This window comes from Micrasema longulum, unplaced genomic scaffold (assembly GCF_059751315.1).
Source record: "Micrasema longulum isolate JH-2025_06_02 unplaced genomic scaffold, ASM5975131v1 h1tg000173l, whole genome shotgun sequence".
Classification (NCBI taxonomy): Eukaryota; Metazoa; Arthropoda; class Insecta; order Trichoptera; family Brachycentridae; genus Micrasema; species Micrasema longulum.
This window is the reverse complement of record NW_028277378.1, coordinates 600,837-623,438: the sequence shown is the minus strand read 5'-3', so window position 1 is coordinate 623,438 and position 22,602 is coordinate 600,837. Positions and strand designations below refer to the sequence as shown.

Genomic DNA, 22,602 nt, shown 5'->3' with positions numbered 1-22,602 from the left:
ATTTGTATAACGTACGTTCGAAGATGGCAGACTAAAGATTTTTTGGGTATTCAGGTGGTCCTAGCTCCCATAAGAAACTGTTAATCAAGAAAGCAAAACAATAAAGACACGAAAATGGTAAACATATTAAAGTCAGTGTTTCCTCTTCAATATATCAAAGTTCGGGCATAATGTAGAATACAGCAGGTTTATTCTGTCACAATTTCGTTTCGTAAGTTCGTTCGTTCGTCATAAATCCATCTCACACTAACGCAATCAAAATTATATGTGCTCTCTCTCTCTCTCTCTCGTTTCTTCTCATACGATACGAACGAATTAGTTACAGCATAAGGCCACGGTTATGTATGCAAAAAAGAAATAGAACTCAAGCAAAGTATTTTTTTTCGACTCAATGGCTACTTTCATGTAAGAATTCCGAAACAGGAAAACTAGTTGATAATGATATGTTAGTGTGACTTTATAGTCTATCGTTGCGTCAATCAAAACAGAATGCCGATTTTTCAACTCTTGTATAATTCCAGTACTTCAATGTGGGTGCGAATCCTGGCACCTTACCGAAACTCGAAATAACGAACTTCTTGGTCTTGAGGTTAGTGCTCGGTATATGGTGGTTCAATTTAATTACTAATATTGAAGTCCGAGAACGGACGCGACAGCTTTCTATAACGACTCTTTTAAGGGTGGACCTGCGTTCCTTCACACCTGCGGGCTCCCGCTATCCTGGTAGGCTTCAATGACGATATTTTGACATTATTCGGCGGAACTAAGGGACCCGGGATTGGTATGGGAGGAGGCGAGAGTGCCGGCTAGCTATAGGGTCTCTTGGAGGCGTCAGGTAATGTCCACATGCTCCACTTAGGAACGGATGTGGATTTTTTTTCATAAAAATCGTCAGATGGACGAATTGAAGAATTATTACGATGCATTTTCAAACATTCGCAATCGCCTTGTTATGTCTAAACTTCTATATTCCTTGCTTTATTTTTTTCTTTGTCCTCGTTGAATCCTTTGACACAGATTGAAAAATACACAAAATAACATTTAACTTAAAAGAGGTATACACATTTAGATTTCATTTCGGATGTTTTCTAGCAGGTGTAATAAATCTGATGAATCTCTTTTATATAAATAAAGGTTTCAGCTCTTTTTTTTTTAAATAGAGAATTAAAAAATTAAGAAATATGAATGGTCAAAAAGAGATAAATATAAGTATTATTTTGGCTGTGTCCGGGCGGATGAATGATACAGTTCTGTGTGTGAAATATAACCATGACCCTGGACAAGTATTTTCGATTCGATTACTACTCTCAGGTAAACATTCTAAACAAGGAAATCAAATGGGGATAAATTCGCTTCGTCGTGTAGTGGTTGACGAATGCTTGAGGTCTCGGGTTTGATTTCTGGCGGGTCGACGATTAATATTTGTTTTGAAGGTGGTTTTACACTGCAATATTTAACTGTCTCTGAAATTGTACCTGAAGCCCAAGACTGATCATCTTACCTTTATGTAACAGATAATCAAGGTACGATACATTCGGTGTTCCAATGTAGTGCTTTATGCACCATTAGATGCAAACAATTTAATAAAAATGTATAAAGTGATAAATATTACACACCATAATGTGTTATTACATATAATGTGGTTACTTTTACTGTCTAATAAGCCTTTCAAATAATGTATAGACATACATTATTAAAAACATTTTTTACTAAATGTCATTATTAAAAATTTGTATACAACCACTTACCGACTTCAAGATGTACCAGTCTCTTCGTCAGAATACCAATTAAACTAACATGGCCCATTATACGATTTCCATTATAATGGTCACACTATACCTATTCATCCCCTCCCTTCATCCCCACCGTCTTTTTCCAACTATTTCTCCCACACCATTAAACATTTTCATAAAAAAATATCAGTGCATGCAAGGGTTACCTACTTTTGTTGTTGTTCTGAATATGTGCTTTTTAAAAAATAAGTTAATATTGTGGTTTGAAATCGGCATATTGGTTTAATATTTTTGTGCAAAAACCACGGTGAAGGTGAATAGTGAGTTTTGCAAGTTAGTTTAATTGGTGTCCTGACGAAGAGACAGGTACGTCTCGAAACCGCTAGATATAGAAAAGTCGGTAGGAGGTTATCGACAAATAGTTAATAACATTTAGTAAAATGTTTAACCACAAAGTTATCGCTTTTAATGTGAGTAAATATCAATAATATTTAAAAAAATACAATGTCTTCTCCCTTTTATGTACTTTTTATTTAATATTTATATTTTTTATTTTTTAGAATTTAATTATTTTTTCTCCTCTCCTCCTGCATTCATAATAAATTTATGTGAAATCTGTAATTGGTCGTACTTTTTTAAATTGTGCTTTTTTACCTTGTATTTATATAGACTGTATGATTTCCTTAATAAATAAATAAAATATTAGACATTTTGTTTTACTAACTGAGATAGATATGTTTTAATCATCAGAAATTGCCACTGCCACTGTGGCTGCATCGTCTGCGTAGCATGTGATGTTAACAACCTTATCTCCCTTAGTTCTAGATTTACCACTTCTTCCATTCTTGAAAGCGTTTTTATATATTTATGTTTTTTGAGTAAGAATTTTATTTTTGCATATATACGTATTGTTGTGATGTTGAACTTGCTTTATTGGTTGTTCTGAATATGTGATTAAAAAAAAAAGACAATGTTATTTAAGTCCCGAAATGAGTTGTAGTAACTCCTGGCAATGTAATTCATATGGATTTATTAATAAAAAGTTTTTTTTAAACTGACTATGTTTAAATTTATTTTTTTATTAAATACCCTGAAGCGAGAGTTAAATCCAGTTTTACAAAGATTTAGACATACCTTAGGAAAAAATGTGTATTTCAATTATTGACTATTTGTTTTTGGTTGTTTATTTTTACATATTGTGTAATGTTGCATTTCTGTTTTTATAAAATCTATTCTCCAATGTCTTATCTTGTTTGGTCTAGGCCTATAGGAGGCTAGGATTTAGACATACGAGTGTATCTATCAAACAAAAGAACGAACGCTAAATATTTTTTAGGCAACAATAATTTATTTATTTATTTTTTACATAAACGGCATAAATTGCCTTTAACATATTATATTGAACATAAATATATTTAAAAAAATACATTTATAAATACATAACGAAAAATGATAAAATTGCATAACTATAACAACAGTAACAAGTAGGTAAATACACATTTGTCGGCCTCGTGGTGTAATGGTCAGCGCGTTTGCCTACCACGCAAGAGGTCTCGGGTTCGATTCCCGACATGGTTGAAATGAAATATATATTTAAAAGGGTGTTTTTACATTAGAATATTTCATAGTCCCTGGACTAGTACCTGAAGCGTAAGACTGATCATCTTACCTTCATGTAACAAAATTGATCGAGATATGCTGTAATTGGTGTACCAATCCAGTGCCCTATGCACCATTAGGTGCGAAAAGGGAATGATGGTGATGATAAAATACACATAAGCAACCAAAAATATTAACGTAATAAATAGATAAATATGAAAAGGGAAAACATTTTTAAATATAAAGAAATGTTTAAGAATTATTTTGCGAGAGAAAAAAAGAAATCAGACTCGTTTTATAACTATCGTGTCTAGAACCAAATATATCAGCTTAATAATAATGTTTCCTTAAAACCATTTTCATATTTCTAACGACCGATGAGTCAAGGCTCAAGTTAACATTTGATTGTCCAAATAAATTAATCTACAAATTCTTAGAACTTTTTCTTCAAGATACTTCACGTTAATACTTCAATTTTCCCTTTTAGATGTTAAAAAACTCCGTTGTTACTTCTGTTAAATACACTTTAAAAATATATGTCAATGATTTTTTTATCTCAATCATTGGAGTTTGTGACACGGCTTCATGAACGTATAAGTACCCTCAAGTAAATATTCCTTTGAGAATTGGTTTATTGTAAGAGTTTGAATAAAGGCTGACTAATGGAGAATGTATTTACTATGAAGACTACAAAGGCTCGAGTAGAAGATACCGAGTACTTATGTAGTGAGAAATGAGAAGTGAGGAATGTGTGAGTAAATAACGTTACTGTTTGCGTACAACGAATATGGTTAAGGTGAATGTCAAATCTTGGCCTCTTAAAATGTGTGTATGGTTTTGACTTCAGCTTTTTAGGTTACTTGATTTACTATTAAATATGAACAAATATTAGGTGCATAAAATTATGAATCGGAATTATAATAAATAATTTGACTACCCATTTATTTATTTTTTGTAAAATCATTCAAATAAATTTAATATGCCGACCGGTTTTAAAACAAGGTTGATTGATCAAAAATAAACTAGCACTAAAACTTTTTATCTTACAAAAACTATCGCCAAATAATGGGAACCTAAAATATATAGGTGAGACAAATTTACTTGGCTTTTTGCCAAAGCAAACTATCATATTGCAATTTAGCTTGAGGAGGTTGCTCTCGTTCAATCCTTGAACCAGTGAAAATAGCACAAAAATGGATCTTGAAGATCCTTCTCAAAAAATCCTCGAGGTATCCAACGGAAGATCTATTCGCTGAGCTAAATATATTGGATGCAAGACAATTGTTTGTGAGGTGCCTACTACTTAAATTTTATAATAAATTAAGTGAGGTCAAAAGAACTCAACACAATATACACTTGTTCAGCAACACAAATTAACTGTATTGTCCCATTTGTATCAACCGCCTTTGGTAAAAAGCAATATAATGTAATTGCTCAAAAAATATTTAATGGTTTTTGGCAAATATAAAAGAGTCAAAATTTTAAACAAATTTAAAAAAAAAAATAACTGCACATATAAATAGTGTAGCCAGAGATTTTTTGAAAAATATATGTAGATCAAAAAACGTAGTACTTTATATAATTGGTACACGTATTATTTATATTTTTATGTTTTTCATTACTTTATATTTGTTTTTTATTATATGTTTTACTATATTATTTATGTAACAAGTAACATGTATTCTTAGCACATATAATATATACTTTATATTTGTATAATAACGATATATAATTTCCTTATTTGATTAGCTAGGCATTTATAATTAAGTAGTTTTGTTTTTTTTTGTTATTGTTATATTAGTATAGAACTACTTATGCCCTAAAAGATAAAAAAAATCTCCATCTTAGAACAGATTGAGCCATGTTAGATGGAGACTTTCATAAACAGAGAACATTCCGTTTTTATTTTCTATCCGTTTGTTTTATAAGGATTCCCTGTTATTAAATATGTATACAAATTTTTATGCAATAAATTTATAAAATAAATAAATATGTATGCTAACGTGGTGTTCTGTGGTTTACGTCCAGGCTCCCAGAAAAGAAATAAGCGGTTGTTTTTTTAAAATTTATTTTACTATTCTTTTTACAGGAATAACCCCTTAAGCCTCTCTTTAGAGGCTTGTCAGCAGGTGAGAAAGAGATGATACGGAAGGAGGTAATGAAAAATACACCACAACACTCAGACCAGTTGAGAATTTTTTTTTCTTAAATATTGCACATAAAAGTAAATAACGAAACCCTCAGAGAACTAGAACTCACCATGGACTGACAATTAAAATGAACGAAACACATAGACATCATAACATAACCTCTTTCACAAAATTAAAGACCTCATATAAAAAATATAAAAAATCATAATGTACGAAGCTCATGTTAAAGGCAAATTTAGCTACATGATCGCCTTCTGGGGAAGACAGGCATAACAAGGATACAAAGACAACAAAATAAAATTATTGAACTCGCATACAACTTACTCTTTGGCAAATTTTATTACGACCTCGTCTTATTTATAAGTGTATTAAATTATCAACAATTCAATCAATCTTATACTGAAATGCTGTGTAATGTTTACATATTATTCTGAAAATGTTTGACATTTAGACATTCAAAAGCACACAATGACCCACTAACCACACGAGATACCATATTTTGTAATTAAAATCAATCGAATTCTCAAAATTAATAATACATATTTTTAAAAAACTCATGATTTAATTTTTTTTCGAAGTCAGGAGTCAAATTGTTTTGTTATTTTTGAAACTCTGTGTAAGTACTAAGGTCCCGCATGGTGAAGCTAGTTTTTAAATAGCGACCTCGTTCCATTTGCTAATTCATCTGACGATTATTTATTTATTCACCTCTTATAAATGTAATTAATGACGTCGCGATGTAATTTGTTCAATGAACATAGCTAATGTGATTCCAGAATAATACGGACTTCACGCAGCGCTTATCTTGGCGAGGTTACAATGAAATCATTGAATGTTACTTCCATCGTGATCATTGTTGCAAAGTAGCAAAAAGCAATCGAAGCGAACCTTTTTTATCCAAAAATAAATATTTTAACCCCCAAGAGATTAACGAACGATATGATTATTGTATGTGTCTGGCAAAATTAAAAATACAGTTCTCTTTGTGAAACAGAATCAGAGTCCTGGATTTCGGCTCAAATGGTTACTCTCATACAAAAATATCAAAAGAGGAAATCGAGTGGAGACAAGTCTACCTCGTAATGTAGTGGTAGGTGCACTCGGTTATCAAACTTGAGGTCCTAGGTTCGATTCCTAGCTAGGTAGACGTAAAATATTGTTTCTTAACGTGGTTCGTCACTTTATTATTTTATCTATAATATCCGACAAAGGCCCTCCATATAATTGGCCAGACTCACATTTGAAGGAGGCAGTGAAATTAGTAGAGTTAAATTCAGTTAAAATCACGATATACGAATATAAAACATTGCTTTTTGTATGAGTGAAACCGATATGATGACCCAGGTCTTTAAAGTGGTTTCGTGTTGTGATGAGAAAAGATACTTGTACTGTTATATTTTTGTTAGACAATTCCGATACTTCACATTTTTATAATGATAGAAAGTTAATGAAAAGCTGTTGGTGTAGAGTCAAATTCAATTGAAATCGCCGATCTCTTATTTAAATTTTAATAAGAAACTCGTTTGCTGACAAATAAAAAGTTTTGTCTTTGTCTTTTCAAATCCACACCGTCAGGGATTAAATCCGGGATAAATATTGTGTTAACTGTAACTTACACTTTCTGTATCGTTTTTTAAAATTATTTTACATTTGTTAGTAAAGAGATCATACATAATGTATAGATCTTTAATTTTATAACCCTTCTTTTCCGTAAAACTAAACCAACGTGCATTTGGAGATTGTAAAGAAAAAAACGTAAATTCAATGCAGACGTATACAAAAGTGTTAAAAAATATAAGACAATTTGCTTTAAATTAAAGAAGTATTGGGCGTATAAACACGAAACTTGTACACATATAAAATTCACTTTTTAAGAGAAGGAAAAATGCTTACCCTTCCAACTTCTTTCTTGACTAAGGCGGCCGCTCTGTATACATCATCACGTTTAGCCAAGTCCACTACATATCCTTTACAGACCCCTCCTAAACTGGTCACCAGTTTACATGTCTCATCAAGACCTAAAACAACAAAGAAAAATAAATAAGATTAAGTTAAATATTTCATTGAGCGTGATAAAATTAAAATAAAATACGCAAATATTTGTTGAAATGGATTTGTTTTTAATATGTTCGAAATATTTTCCGCAACGACCGCGACTAACAGATACGTAGGGCGTTGGTCTAATTTTTGGCCATTGTTTCCAACAAATCCGGCGTTATTTTCGAAGTGGTGCGTGTAACATTGGCTTTCAAAGATTCTAGAGTTGTTTGTTTGTTTTCATATACCATGGATCTAACGTAACCTCATTGGAAATAATCCAATGGCGTCCGATCGTGATAAAAATAAACATTTCTGAAAACAATGCTATCACTAAGCTAGTCTAATAGTAAATTCACGGTTTCACGAAGAGCCTTGTATGTTTGGCGAACTGAACTCTGATGTTTAAAGTACATTTCTACAATATACAAGCATTGTTCGGGTGTAAAGCGTTCTATTATTAGTTTGACTATTGTTACAGAGCATCAATGCAAAATAAAAAAATGATTATCATTAGTGTGACAAGGGACAGTATTCAAAACGAAAGTTCTATCGCGACAAAAAAACTCATTACTACAATTCCGTTCTCTTCGGTTACGCAGACAGTTTCTTATCTTTCATACAGCACACAGCCATCATAGAGAATTGAACACAATCGAAGTCTTATAATTTCACTATTTTTGTTTTCACTGAATGCTTTAATTTTTAAATGTTTATGGATTAAGCAAGTTCTTTTTTTTATGTTGTGTTCACATAATTTTTTTAACAATATCTAATCTTAACAAGTTCTGATTTTTTTACCAATGGATAAATCCCTCTCTCGATAAGTAGAGAATCAAAAGAATTTGAAATATTTTATCTCATGTACCAAAAACACATTGACTTTTAGAACTTTTGTGATTTTATACATGAAATTATGACGCGTGGTTAAGCTTTTTTTGTAAAATCACTTAATCAAAATAAACACGCCGACCAGTTTTGGAACACGACTATTTCCTTGTAAGATTTAAAATGTTTAGTTTTGTATATTTTTACACCTTGACAAAGGAACATTTATTTGACGAAATATATTTAACCCAGTCTTGACAGAAAGATTAACAAAAAAAATGTAACATGTACATTTAGATTATTATAAAATATTAATCCGTTTTGTTGGACATATTTCTTTCTTGTCTTGAAAAATTGTATTTTGTTTTGTGTGAAAAATCGTAAACCATACTCGTTAAAAATTGTTGGTAAGATGGCTATCTATGTTTGACTATTCAGTTTTCGTGCTTTTGTATAAAAAAATAAATGATTTGTTCAAACTATCTTATTTTTTTTTATTGAAAATAAATAATTACAGTATTTTAAAACATATCTCAATATTTGTAGTATCTATGTAGGTATCTAGTAAAATTTGGATAGGTCGTAAGTCCGGAAAATAGTTAATCCTCCCATAGGTCGTTCTCAAAGGTCCTTTTCTTAGTTGACATATTAGTCTACAGTAAAATTAGACGATTGTTTTAAAAAAAATTAAGACCCTTTAAATTACGCATCATTAACAAAACTTTATACTATTTTATTTTATTAAAATTAAACGCCTTTGATAGTATAATTTTATTGCTATACTATGTGTTGTAAATTAATATGCCACGTAGAAAATACGTTAGCACATTATATACCTAATAACTGTTTTCTATGATATGTTTTATGCAAATTTTTACAAATGAATAAAATTCTATTAATAAAAGAGCAGGTCTAATAATATCGGAATAATTTCTAACAAATTGTCTATAAGTTAAGAACTCATTGTATTGATTCATAAAGTTTGTGCAACGATTATGATATCAGAATATATTTAAAATGTTTACCGGCTAAAGAGATTGTACTGTGTTGAAATTAATGAAACTTCAATGTAATTAATTTTTTCATAACTGTTATACGTTGCATGAATTTGGAGTGTTTATCCGAAAGGAATTCAAGTTTTGAGACAAAAAAAATTGTTTTAAAATTTAGTTGACTATCAATGTACTAGAACTTATCTCGGTAGTGCGATCACACAGCAAGTATTTTTTATTGCAATTAGGATAATATTGCTGTGATTTTTAATATCGTCACCTGATTATTATTTTTTTATTCGTTTTTGGAAACAAATAACAACTTCTTATTACAAGCATTTATAAACACGTTATGTTTGAAATGACGTAAGTATAGGTTGACGTTTGATTATTGTAAAAAGTAAAACAATTTTCATGTCTAACAATAGCATATGTACAACAAAAGAAAGATTTAATAAATATTATTCGTTTAAAAATTGTAGCTTATTGAATAAAATAACGTGTGCTCGTAAGGTGTTATTTTTTTTTGAAATGTATAATGTAGTTTTTGTTTTTTAAATTACTTACGCATTGTATTACAACTATTTTTTATAATTTAGTATTTTTTTAAAGATGGGTTGGTCAACATGAAACCGTTGAAAAATAAGTCATTTGGTGATTGAAACAAAGTGTATGAAAAGTCCTAAAAGTCATTAGAAACGTATTCATTGAAGATACGCTATTTAAGACTAGAATTAATATCAATTAATTTATATACAATTTTTGCTGTTTCAACTTTCCTTTCTATTTTGATTTATTACATAAAGAAACTTGCATTCGTTTTGAAACTTAAGTTATCTAAATAAACAAAATATTTGATTGATTCGATGAAGGGAATTGCCATTTGGCAATAAGCCCGCCAATATACAAATGTGTATGTACAAAACGTAAAAGAAATAAACAAACTTCTCTGTCGTATACTTGAGGTATGTATGTGTTTGTGTGTTCACAATATCAAAAAAAGGTAGAAAGGCTAAGAAAAAAACCCGAACGTTTTGTATGGAGGAATAAAATAATATCAATAATAATACCACAACACTGGTCAATTATTTAAAGCTAGCGCGTTCGCAAAACTTCCACCAACGCATTGTGTAGTATCCGTGAATAAGTGTATGGTATGACATCGCAGGGCATACGCATTATGAAAATAATTTTTGTCTCTCTCGCGCTTACGAGCGTAACATCGACTACCATTTATTTATTTATTGTGGATAACTTATATAGCGCCATTTTCGTAATAAAATACCTCAAGGGCGCTTTACATGGTGATTCTATTGTTAAGTTAATTTAATTGAAGCTTTTAAATTTGTAATTTAATTAAAATAATTTATCATTGCTCTGTTAATTGCTAATTATGTGGTTATAAAATATAGACAAGATGCTTCCGTACTCGTCTGAATTTTGCTGCGATTCTTAATAGTAAAAATATAATAATATATATATTCAATGTTTAGCTACGGATTAAAAGCACAGGCTTATAAATGTATTTTTTCATTTAATCTAATCGTGTATAGGTCGATTATTTATTACCTACTGGCGCGTTCGCAAAACTAACACAAACACATTTTTAATATACAGAATATTGATTTTAAAAACTTTCCTGTTCAATTTAAGTCAAATGTGCTATGTTTTTTAAAAACTCCCTTTTAGATAAGAGCAAAAAAACAGTTTAGGAAGTTTCGTATAGTTTTTTAATGACACGTGCATCAAAAAAAAAATCTGCTAAAAATGGCGGCAGAGCACTAGCCTTTTATTATTTAGTTCCTTTAAAATGACGAACACCAAATATTATTATAAATAAAAAACGTACTTGGGTTAAAATCAATTTATATATTAAATATTCTTAACCCATTGTATTTTTTGTTTTTATATACACAACCCTCTAATCCAACACGGATTTAAAAAAGATAGAACATTTGGTTAAATTTTAATATAACCATTTTGAAATCAACATCCCGTAGATTTTAAATAGGTTTGTGTAAGTTTTGCGAACGCGCCAGCTCTAATAATCGACCGGTACTGACGGGCGCCGTGGCGCAGTCGGTTAGACAGCCGACTGTAACACTGGCGTTGCGGGTTCGATTTTCGCCAGCCGCAAGAAAAATATCCAAATATAATTATTTTCTCAACTATTGGTTTGGGTGTTGTGATGTATTTTTCATTACCTCGTTCCACATTCCTTTTATCCCTCCTGCCGACGAGCCTCTAAATAGAGGCTTAGCGGGTTATTCCTTACAAAAAATTTTTTTTTTAATTTCGCATGTAAATGTATTGTTTAAAAAAAACCCACCAGAATAAATCTCTTATTTATAATATAATATATTTATGAAAAAAATGTAACTTAAATAATAAATTTTTCAATTAATGTTACTACAACTTACGTTTTGAGTATTTACTGTTAATAATCGTATTATACAACCTCTTTTCCGTTTTACGCATTTTAAGTGATTTTTATAAAATATTTTTAAAAATCTGTCTACAATTTAACAGATGCTAAAAAATATATTGTTTTGAATCAGCTTATACGCATCAAAAGATACCTGCAAAGAAAACAGTTTGTTATATTTTTCTAGAATGATTAAACTCGCCGACTGGTTGAATTTAGAATGAAATAAAAATATTGAAGCACTCAATATATAAAATTCATGGTCTCAAAAATATTATAATAATCTCGTTTAAATTCACATTTCGAACAGATTATTAATAACATTTTTAATAAAATTATATGATTTGTGATTTGAAAGTTAATGAATGAGCCAAATTTTATAAAAATGACAAATCTTTATTAGAAAATTTATTTGTATATAATATTAGCATAATATTCGAATCCTGACTGACGTCACGTTTTTGCGTCACAAAGTATGTGGTTTTTAGCATGTGAATGAATTTTTATTTTAAGTGCCTACGTGCAGTATGCAAAATTTCTGAGACATTCCTACATTTATATTTAATAAAATATTAACATGTTATTTGATAAAGAAAGGTCAGTTGAGGCTTAAAATTTAATAGTGTTCTTTTTATTACGAAACTAAGGGCAATGCTGACAGGAAAAATTACTTTAAAAAATATAACCTTTTGGCGCCCTTTTAGTTTAAAAATAAACTTCATAAAACCATTGAAAACATATGTTTAATTGAATAAAATAATCAATCAATGATAAATGGAAACGCAGATCGACTTTTCTTCATGCAACATATTTCCATATTTCCTCCCTGGATTATGGCACTTTAGCAATGATTAAGATATGAGCGTATATGTATTGTTTCGCTTTTTTGATAAATAATTTTTTATAGGAGCTAGGACCACCTAAATACCCAAAAAGTTTTATAAGCCGTCTTCGAACGTAGGTACGGCATACAAATATGATAAAAAAATAAAAATGGAAAAGGTACTAACACAGAAAAGTTCATTCTAATACTTTTTCCTTAAAAAAAAAACAAAATTAGTTTAGTTTTGGGGTGCGGAAAACGGGAAAACGAAACCTCGATGTTAGTTATGCAAAATCAGCCCTACGTACGGTTGTCTTTTTCGCACAATATCGAGGAGGTATCTACAAGAGTGTGACAGAAAAATGATGTTAAAATACCTATTCACCAAATTTCTCTGACACTTTCTCTGACACCGCGTACAACATTACATAAATGTTGCCATACGAATTTTTAATAAATTAAGGATTAAACGCATTTCAGTAGAAATATATTTCAAATGTGTTAATATCATGCGATCGGTTAACTTTTTAAAATATGCAAATGAAGTATTTGTATCCGTACATAATAGTTTCAAAGTATACGTAGTTTCAAAGTTTTCCTATTTCCAAATAAATAGCGTGTTAGAAGGTAAACAAGGTAAGGATGCACTGCGTCTATCATGAAGCCCCTTATAAACGTATAAAAAATAATACTAAGAGTGATGCTGCGTTGTCTCCCCATTTTTCCATCTGAGGCATTGTTCCAATTCATGAATTTACTGGACATTAGAATTTTTTTTTAAAAGAGTCATTGACACATTTCTGGTCATGCGACTACAAGAGTAGATCCCAGCAGAATGCTCGTACGAGGTTTTCCTGTAATTTGAATTACTTAATTGCAAAATCACTTACGACGTTTGCTCAGAGGAATTTCTCTTTTGTGGCCCCAAGAGTTTTCAATGTCCTGAATGAACATATTAAGTTCTCCAAAACGAAAGCCATTTTCAGGAGGAGTGTACAAGTCTGGGTTTTGTCTAAGGGAAGAGACCATTGCAGAAGACTGCTGCGAGATATTGCATAGATTTATTTATTTTACAGAATCAAACAGTCGACAATGATATAACAACATGAAAAAAATACGGTTTAAAGACAGACCAGCGAAGTTTCTAAATAAAAAGTAAACATATAAAATTGTGGTACAATAAAAGGATGTGTATTTGTATGTTAGTAAGTGTAGAGGTGTGTTTGTGTGGGATTGTGTATAAATGATTGTATAGTGATTTTGAGTATATTATTAGGTGTGAAATAATTGTACAAAAAAAAGACAATAGAAATAAGAGTACAGAGAGAGAACTTTGACATATTGTCACTGCAACATTTTATTAAGGTCCGATTCTGCCTTTATTAGAATAGGCGGTGATGTATCATTTTTTCGTTCATAAATACGGCAATCTTTGATCCATACGTATTTATGATCTTTCATTTTAGCAAGATCCCTTGTTTTTTTATGTAGGTCTTTATTTCGTTTAGTTAAATGATGGTTAAGATAAACTTTTCCATCACCTCCCAACCCTAAGTCACCAGTTTTAAGACCTTTTTTCATGCGGATTGCGCTTAAAAGATCATTTTTTATTTTCCTGTCCAGGAGTTGTATGGTTATTTTAGACGACTATGATGTAGAGTCACGATTCCAGGATGCCACTGTATTTGCAAAGCTAATTTGATGGTCGTTTATGTTAACAGAAAGGGATGAGTCAATATTTTTGACAATAGTAATCAAATCTTCCCCTTTTTTTTATGGAATACCTAAAATTTTCACATTGTTGAGTCTTGCCCATTGATCTCTAGAATTAGCCTCTTCCTGTAAATCAACAACTTGTTGACGAAGATCTAAAACTTGGCTGTCCAACACTTTATCTTGAAGGGATAAATAATTTAATGAAACTCGTCCACTTTAATTGTGCATTGGTCCACACTGAATTTCAGGTCCTTAAACTCTTCGCGTATACCCCGAATTTCTTTAAGTATAAGATATGATATAGAAGATGAATCATTACTTTGCATTTGGGAGATGTTCTCCTCTCTATTGCCATTATTTGATGGTCCAGCTGCGACAACAAGGCCAGAATTTAAGCTGGAACGAAGATCATCTCTCTTGTAGGAAGCGCATTGCCATTGGGAACGATGAATTTTGTTAATTCTTTTATACTCCGTATATAGGCCGTATATATATAATAAATAAATAAATAAATACATATTTATATTATGTTTATTTTGAATTTTATGTATTTTTTAAATAAATTAAATTTATAGTTAACAAATTAAAATGTTTTGGAGAATTTATTTTAGTTTATTTTACAGTTATGCGTTTTTAAATTCCTCATTATTTCTTGTTATTAAACTGAATTTATAATTTACAAAATATTTATAATGATTTTTTTATTTTATTTTTTATATTTCCTCTTTTTCTAGTTGGCACTGTATTTGTATTTTGGAGCAGTTGTCAGTTATAATTGTCTATGGTATAGTAACTAGGAGTAAATGAACTTTTGGTTTATTATCTGCGGATTCGAAAATTGTCTATGGTTAAATAGACCAATAAGAAGTGACGTCAGATTAATCTACTTGCTGCGTAAATTTAACAAAATCTACGCAGCAAGAGCTTGGCAAAACCAACACTCACACTAGTAAAAAGTTTAATATTAATGATGTTCGTTTATCTTAACGCACTTAACACTGTTTATTTTATTAATTAATTCAGCAAAAAATCGAACACAATTTTTTTGGTATGTTTGACAGTAGTTGTTATTTATATACTGTTAAGCGTGTTGTCAAGATGCCCTTTGAAATATATGTATGTTTATGTAATAATATCACATTTGATTTTATTGCTATTATTTAATTATGTACGTGCTTTTTGTTTCCATTATGTTGTATCCCAACTCAACACAGGGCTCTTGGCCTCATAGAGTTTGGAATACGTTATTATTATTAATTTTTGTAATATATATGTATTTTTATGAATAAATAAATAAAATGAAATAAAAATTATAGAGCCATTTTTGTGAAAATCCCTTCAAAGGCGCTCAATAAGCATCCCACATACTCTCGCAGCCGCATTGCGAATGGGCGATTGGGATTCTAATTCCTTATTTCCAATTATGAGAGTTTAATCACGGATTGGAACTAGGTTACAGCACAAGATGTAGGTAATGTTTGAAATAAAAATAACATGACATCTAATATTTTTTTACTAAGGCAGTTAGATAAAATAAATAAATAAAATAAAATAAAAATGAAATCGTAATATATGAACCGTCTTTGAAATAATTAAATGATAATAAATCTGTCCTTATGGATGACCTCGCCATGTTGTTAAGTAACATCTCGTATCTCGCATAGATCGATTAATGAGCTACTTTATTTTTATCAACTTATTTTCTTCAATTTACACCTTGATGTTTTATAACTGAAGGGCATTTTACCAAACAGCTTTTACTAACATCAGAAACCTTCGAGATTTATTGAACCACCCGTAAGATATAAGTTTAATATGCCATTATTTTATCGAAATGGACGACTTTAGTTATACATTTTCGCCTCCATGAATGCACGTGTCATTACAAAACTTTTTATCCGGTCATTATAACGTATACTTTGTATCATTTTTAACACGAGAGTGTTTGTAAGTAAGAAACTATTATGTACCCACATACAGACTTTTGTGATTATTTTAATGTTTATTTCACTAATCAATCTATAAATATAAATACACTATTTAGAACCGGGGTGCCCAACTGAAATAATTTGTTAGTAGGTCGAATAAAATAACGCCCATCTTTAGAAAAATTAATTGTATTTTCATAATGAGTATGGATATCGTAGAAAACAGTTTTCATGTATAACTTTTAAAACTTAAAAAAAAATATGTCTTTAAAAAACGCGACATGTTTGGTCTTGAATAATTATGACGTCAACATTCGTAGCGATGTTATATTTCAATTTAAAGGATCGCAAACAAAGTTAAATATTTAACCGAATCGTGGCGTATTAAGCTAGGGACAGCGGTGCCCGTATTTTAACGGCCGTAGTGAACGGTGATGCAGTGGACAGCCGTCGTAACGTCGACTAGAGAGTGGTTTCCGAGGTAAACGGTGTTAAATGGTGTTGATAATACCGTTTTCCTAGGAAACCACACTCTAGTCACCGTTACGACGGCTGTCCACTGCATCACTGTTCACTACGGCCGTTAAACTACGGGCACCGCTGTCCTAGGAAACCCTAGCTCTAGGGGCGCGGCCAATGCAATGAACCGTTTGCGGGAGTTTTAAATTATCATTTTTAAAATATATTTTATGCAACTAAGTATAAAAAATATTTCATTTACATCACTGCACAATTCAATTTCAATTTATAAATAATAATGTAATCATATTTTATAACTTTAACTGTCTTAATAAATGTAATATACATAATAGTAATAAGCCGAATCTTTAATTTTCATAAAATCAACTAGTATTTTGTGTTAGGAGATATAAGGAGTGAGGAGTGAGGGGTAGGGGAAGGATGAAAAAAAAGAAACATTAAAATTAGACAACTTAGAAATGAAAAACGCTTTAGATAATTAGTAAACAAATAAACAATATTTCCTCTAGTCCACTCTTGCCTAATTTTAGAAAAACAATTGATTGTATTTTAAACCCCATCACCTTACTCCATACATCCATAAACACGAACACTACTACCTCCATTGGTTTATATTTAGTATTTAGTAGAGACCGTTAACTTTATAAAATATGATTCAATACTAAATTATACCTTGATAAGGAAGCTTGTGTAGCTCCGAAACCAGTGGATAAAAAAACATAAAACTGCTGGTTAAAAATAAAGCGTGTTTATTTAAATTATAATGAATAATTATAAAGTGAGTGCTTCAAAGTTAAAATATTAAACTAAATTATTTTATTGGAAAAGGACACTTCGCGCCTAGCTAGCGCACATAACCAAATAATCAAAACGTCGTGTATTTTGATTTTAACTGTCGCGATTTGAAATGTTGTGGATTTAATTAAAAAATTACCTTCAGTAGCTTAATCACAAAAAACTATCAACGTGCTTAAAAACATGCCAAGCATTTGAGTGATCACAATGAACAATAATGAACATGCTTAAGTTATCGCAGTCACAAGTCAACGCGTGTGTAATCTCTAAGTCAACGCTCGTGTCGGTTTGTTTTTTGTTTTTCTCGTAAATAAATACAGTTCATTGGCAAAAATCGGCGATTACTATAAAAAATAATACAATTTATTGCATTTGCAAAATAGTTATCAGTATCTAATACAAAAAAGTGAAAATTAAATTACAATTACTATAGCGACTGCTTTTCATGACATTTGTCTAGCCAACCGCCGGCTAAATGCAATAAATAGCACGATAAATAATAAATAAATCAATAAAAATAGCAGTTTTGGAATATGTTCCATATTTACACCGGTGAGATTCAAATATTTGATTGTGCAGCAGGATTATACGTCGCAAAACGTAAATATTTTGACACAGGTGTTCACATACGTTTCATTGTGATCGCAAATACGACAAACAACCATGGTGAGAAATTGTTATCACGTCGCTTATTAGCACATCGATAGTTATTTGTTATTGAGGTACAGAATCTCTACAAAATGTATTGAAGACCGTGAGTAAACGTGATGTTTTTTAACTATGATTAATATTTCATACCAAGTAAAGCGTTGTGTAACTAGGCTATTTCGTAATCTATGTCGTAATCCTTATTTCTATATGTATTTCTTAATGATTCTCGACCTTCGAATATAACTGTAAAAAATATGGATTATGGATCCAACATAATGTAAGTTAGCACCAACTTCTCCTGAGTTATTTTAGCGTGTAAATGGGAAGCGTGAACTTGTGCGGATGCGCATCGTTCAAAATGAGTGGAAAGACATGCAGAAGTTCAAGTTGCTTGGCGTTACATAAAAACATGTTTAGCGACTCTCTCTGAAACAAGGCTCTCGATAACAATAAGCTGGTAAAAGATTTACCGATGTTTATCGATAGGCTGAAAAGTACAAAACAGTATTTTGCATTTTCGTGATTTACCCAAATATTTAAATTTTAAGGCCATTTACACTAGTCGGAAATAATCGCGATAGAAAGTGGAAATTAATTTGCGGAAAAGCGGGGTCTGAACTTGAATCTCTGAACCTTGAGCCCGCGAAACTATTATGGCACGAAATCTCGTTCAGCATTACTTCGTTAAGTATTTTTTTGGTAATGTTCGTTTCGTAAATTCATTTGTATCATATTCCAGGGAACGAGAGCGAAATATGTTTTGATTGCGTTAAAATGATGGATATATGACAAATGAACGAACTTACGAAGCGAAATTGTGACATAATAAGCCTGCTGATCCAGCCCCCCCAGTGACTACCAGCTTCTGCCAAAACTCAAGGAAAATTTGTGTTGGACGACAATGAGGTCGTGTGCAGAGTAGAGATAAGTGGTTGGCAAGGTCGGACAAATGTTTAACCGGGAAGCTATAGAAATTTACCTTTGGAGCATTGCTGGTAGAAATGCATTCTGAATCTTCTTTACCCGCTAGAAGTTCTTAATTTGGGAAATTGGCGCAGTGACGATTAAACGTCAAATAAATACGAACACGTGAAATCAAACATGATAATTTTCAATCAGAAGATTTTCGCTAGCTTAATTATCACTAAAAACACTTAATTGTGTTGAATTGACCAAACCGTATTCGTTTTTTTCAGTTTTATAAATAATTTGACGTTTTATCTTAGCCATTATATGAAGCAAAGGGTTTCGCATTCATCAAATTAATATCCCCAAATTAACTACTCTCTAGGAGGTAGACAAAATTCATAATACCACCCCAGAGGGATGACGTCGAATAACAAGGTACAAAAATTTTCTCATGCACTTCAAAATGTGTCAGGGGTAGAGTATATCAATCTGTATTGAAAATCACGTAACCTATGTTTTTAAAATTTTACTTTATCAACGAACATCGATTAATTTCTTGCCGTCTTATTGGAATGTATGCCGGGAATCTAAGAGAAACAAAAAAAATAAGATTTGCATAAGTCACATTCAACTATGACTATGTACACTGCTGGTCATTTCAAATTAAGCTTTATTGGACTTTATTTATTTATCCAGTTTAAAAAAAATTAAGCACGTGGTACGTTACGTCATGTATAAATTAGAATAATCGAAGGTCACCTCATATATGTATTTATTAATTTATAAAAGATGCTCGTGTATATTATTTTTTTACGTGAGACTTCGTAATAAATAAGTACTTTTTTAAGGCTGTTAATTAAAATCATAAAAGCGGTCGATAATCGAACTGTAAAAAAATTGATACATCTATATTACGGTTTTTTATGCAATTAAATATTAAAATGCGTAAAACGCGAACTCACATTTAACGTAAATAAGCAAAAAATGTTTTTACAAGTATGTCTTTAGTGTTACTAAATTTTTATTTTTTATTTTTTAGGAACTAACCGTACTAAAAAAAAAACAATCAGGTTGCGGTAGAGCGGGGTTTGAACCTCTGACCTCTGATCCGCGAGTTCGCGACAGCAATCACAACCCGGTTCAAGATACATATTATGCAATATCGCCAACATAAAAATAATAATTGCAAAGCTATTAGTATGAAAATTTAATTCATCTTCGCCGAAAACCATTGAATCTTATGTTTTTGAACTCAGTCAGCATCAACAAACCCTGATCCAAACCTGATGGAGGATAGAGCACTCCATTGCAAAAGTGCATGCAGTGTATTTGGATCATGTTTTGCAGGAAGCTTTAGGTGCCAATCCAGGGACAATGAAATGTTGCAGTGTAAAACCACAAACGAATGTTTTATTAATCAAACTTAGGATATCAAGCATGATGGGCGAAGAAGCCAGCCACTACCCTCCGAGGCGGACTATTCTCTACTTGGTTTTCTTTTTGAGGATTTATTCCTGAGAGTAACCATCAAGACACAGATAAAACGAGATAAACGGCGGCCTCCGTGGTGTAGTGGTCAAGACGCTTGACTCACGCACGGGAGGTTCCGGGTTCGATTCCCGGTGAGAACACAAAAATCAAAATGTGATTTTCCTCAAGCCTGGTTGTTCTGTAATGTAATTCACCACTGTAATTAGGCCTCTTGGCCTGTTGTGGTGCAAAAAAAAAAAGAGAATTATGAACGCATTTATAGCGCGTATTTACGTAGGTACTAAAACAAAACAAAACAAAAAATACTTAATATTAAACCTAGATAAATGGAGATCTTAACCTCTTGGAAAGTTGGAAATTCACGTGATCGACAGTTTGCAACTCGGAAGGGATGGGTTCACACTGACCCATTTTTTCAGACCGATAAGAGGTTTTATTGAGAACTCGGCCAGCTTAGGGAGTATCTATTTTTATGTTCCTGGTGGTTATCTCTGACAGCGTTAGCACAGACTGTTTTACCTCTCAGCTTCCAAAACTACCCTGCCCATAGTTATGCCGATTGGAAGAACAGTCAGGCAGCTGAACATTATCACCTTGTAGATCGACACCTTTCGCATCAGTGAAACAATGTTTGAGAGGCAAATCCTCTTGCTATTGGAAAATATTTTAATTTCTTTTTTTTTTTTTTTTAATGTATGTAAACGTTAAAACAGCGTAGCTGACATAAAGTTTCCCATGACTCCATAACTGTTGCTGGCGGAGGTCGGTTTTCTCCGTCAATATACCTTAATAATGTCGAACCATTGCTCGAGGGTTCTTGGTTTCATATGATGTTAAAATATAACGGCTTCAATATTTTGTTATTTGTTATGTTATTTTGGTAAAAAAAATTAATTTGAATTTGAATTTGAATTAATAGAGACGAATCCTAAGGAAAAGGAATATGGACATTTAGGCATATACAGGGTTTATGATGATGGCTTAAGTAATAAGACAGCAAAAACTAGTAAGTAGGTTTTTTCAATAATTCATGTATGTTACGTACTGAATTTACATTTTCTATACTGGCAACTCATATAAGACAGTAAATATTCCTTTCCTACCCAAATCCTTCAATTTCAAAATTCTTGTGCTCCTACCGTCCTGTGAGCAAGTCACATGTAAAAAGTTGTCACTCCGATAAATCTTTATCATATCCTGCGTCAGAATATTTCGTACAAAGTGAAGTGAGTGTTTGTATAAACAGGCTAAATTATACAGTTCATCATCATCTACACGATACCGGTATCCATGCTGCAGCAATAGTGAAGTGCTCCATATAAAAAACAATCGGAAGAACTTTAAAAGTGAGTAACGCTGTTATCAGTGTATAATGCCTGAGAGGCATTAAGCTGACCAAACACATGTAACTATTACATTCGGTAGATTATACGTTATTTTCTTCCGAGTTGAAAACAGGATTCTTGGTTTTACCTATACCAGGTTTTCGGATTTTCCGCTAAGCCAGTAGACAAAGTAATACTAGTATACATACAAGTATACGGTCATCAGCCCATTATAGATATATATTATCTTCAATGTTTATGTACATTCATTACTATGTATACTTGCGCTGGTATTATACCAGTATTGGATAGTGTTTCCAGTTCTGAAGGACGCTGGGAAATGTCCCCATCTCTACCTGTACCTACCCGTACCTGCTTCTAATACCGCTGCTTCTCAATTTGCGCAAAACTAAGCATAAAACGCGTGTTAGAAAAAACTTTTATCAAACAATGTTTATAAAGATAATGATAGTATATAATCATCTAGCACAGAGTATACCTATGGGCCAGTGGAGTCCACGAAAACGAATTAAAAATAATATCAATACAACGTACATGATTATTTAAAATTATTAATTCTATTGAATTAATGAAATAATTAATTTTGGAAATTACATCAATATGTTAAGAACGTGCTTTAAAAGAGTCGTCCATTTGAATTTGAGAGGTCATTTCAAATTTTCTCTCAAATTAAATTTATAAATTTACAATATATGGGTA

The 22,602-nt window shown here is 31.5% G+C and overlaps 1 protein-coding gene across 1 annotated transcript in view; it reads right to left on the bottom strand.

The window, feature by feature from the left end:
• The window catches only part of LOC148283986 (short-chain dehydrogenase/reductase family 16C member 6), a gene marked incomplete at its 3' end in the record, with an annotated part of 105,091 nt that overhangs the window by 4,627 nt on the left and 77,862 nt on the right, over nt 1-22,602 (bottom strand). The window contains exon 3 of the mRNA XM_088242884.1: nt 7,376-7,500. Within this exon, the coding sequence (XP_088099010.1) occupies nt 7,376-7,500 (125 nt within the window). The remainder of the gene's footprint in view (nt 1-7,375; nt 7,501-22,602) is intronic.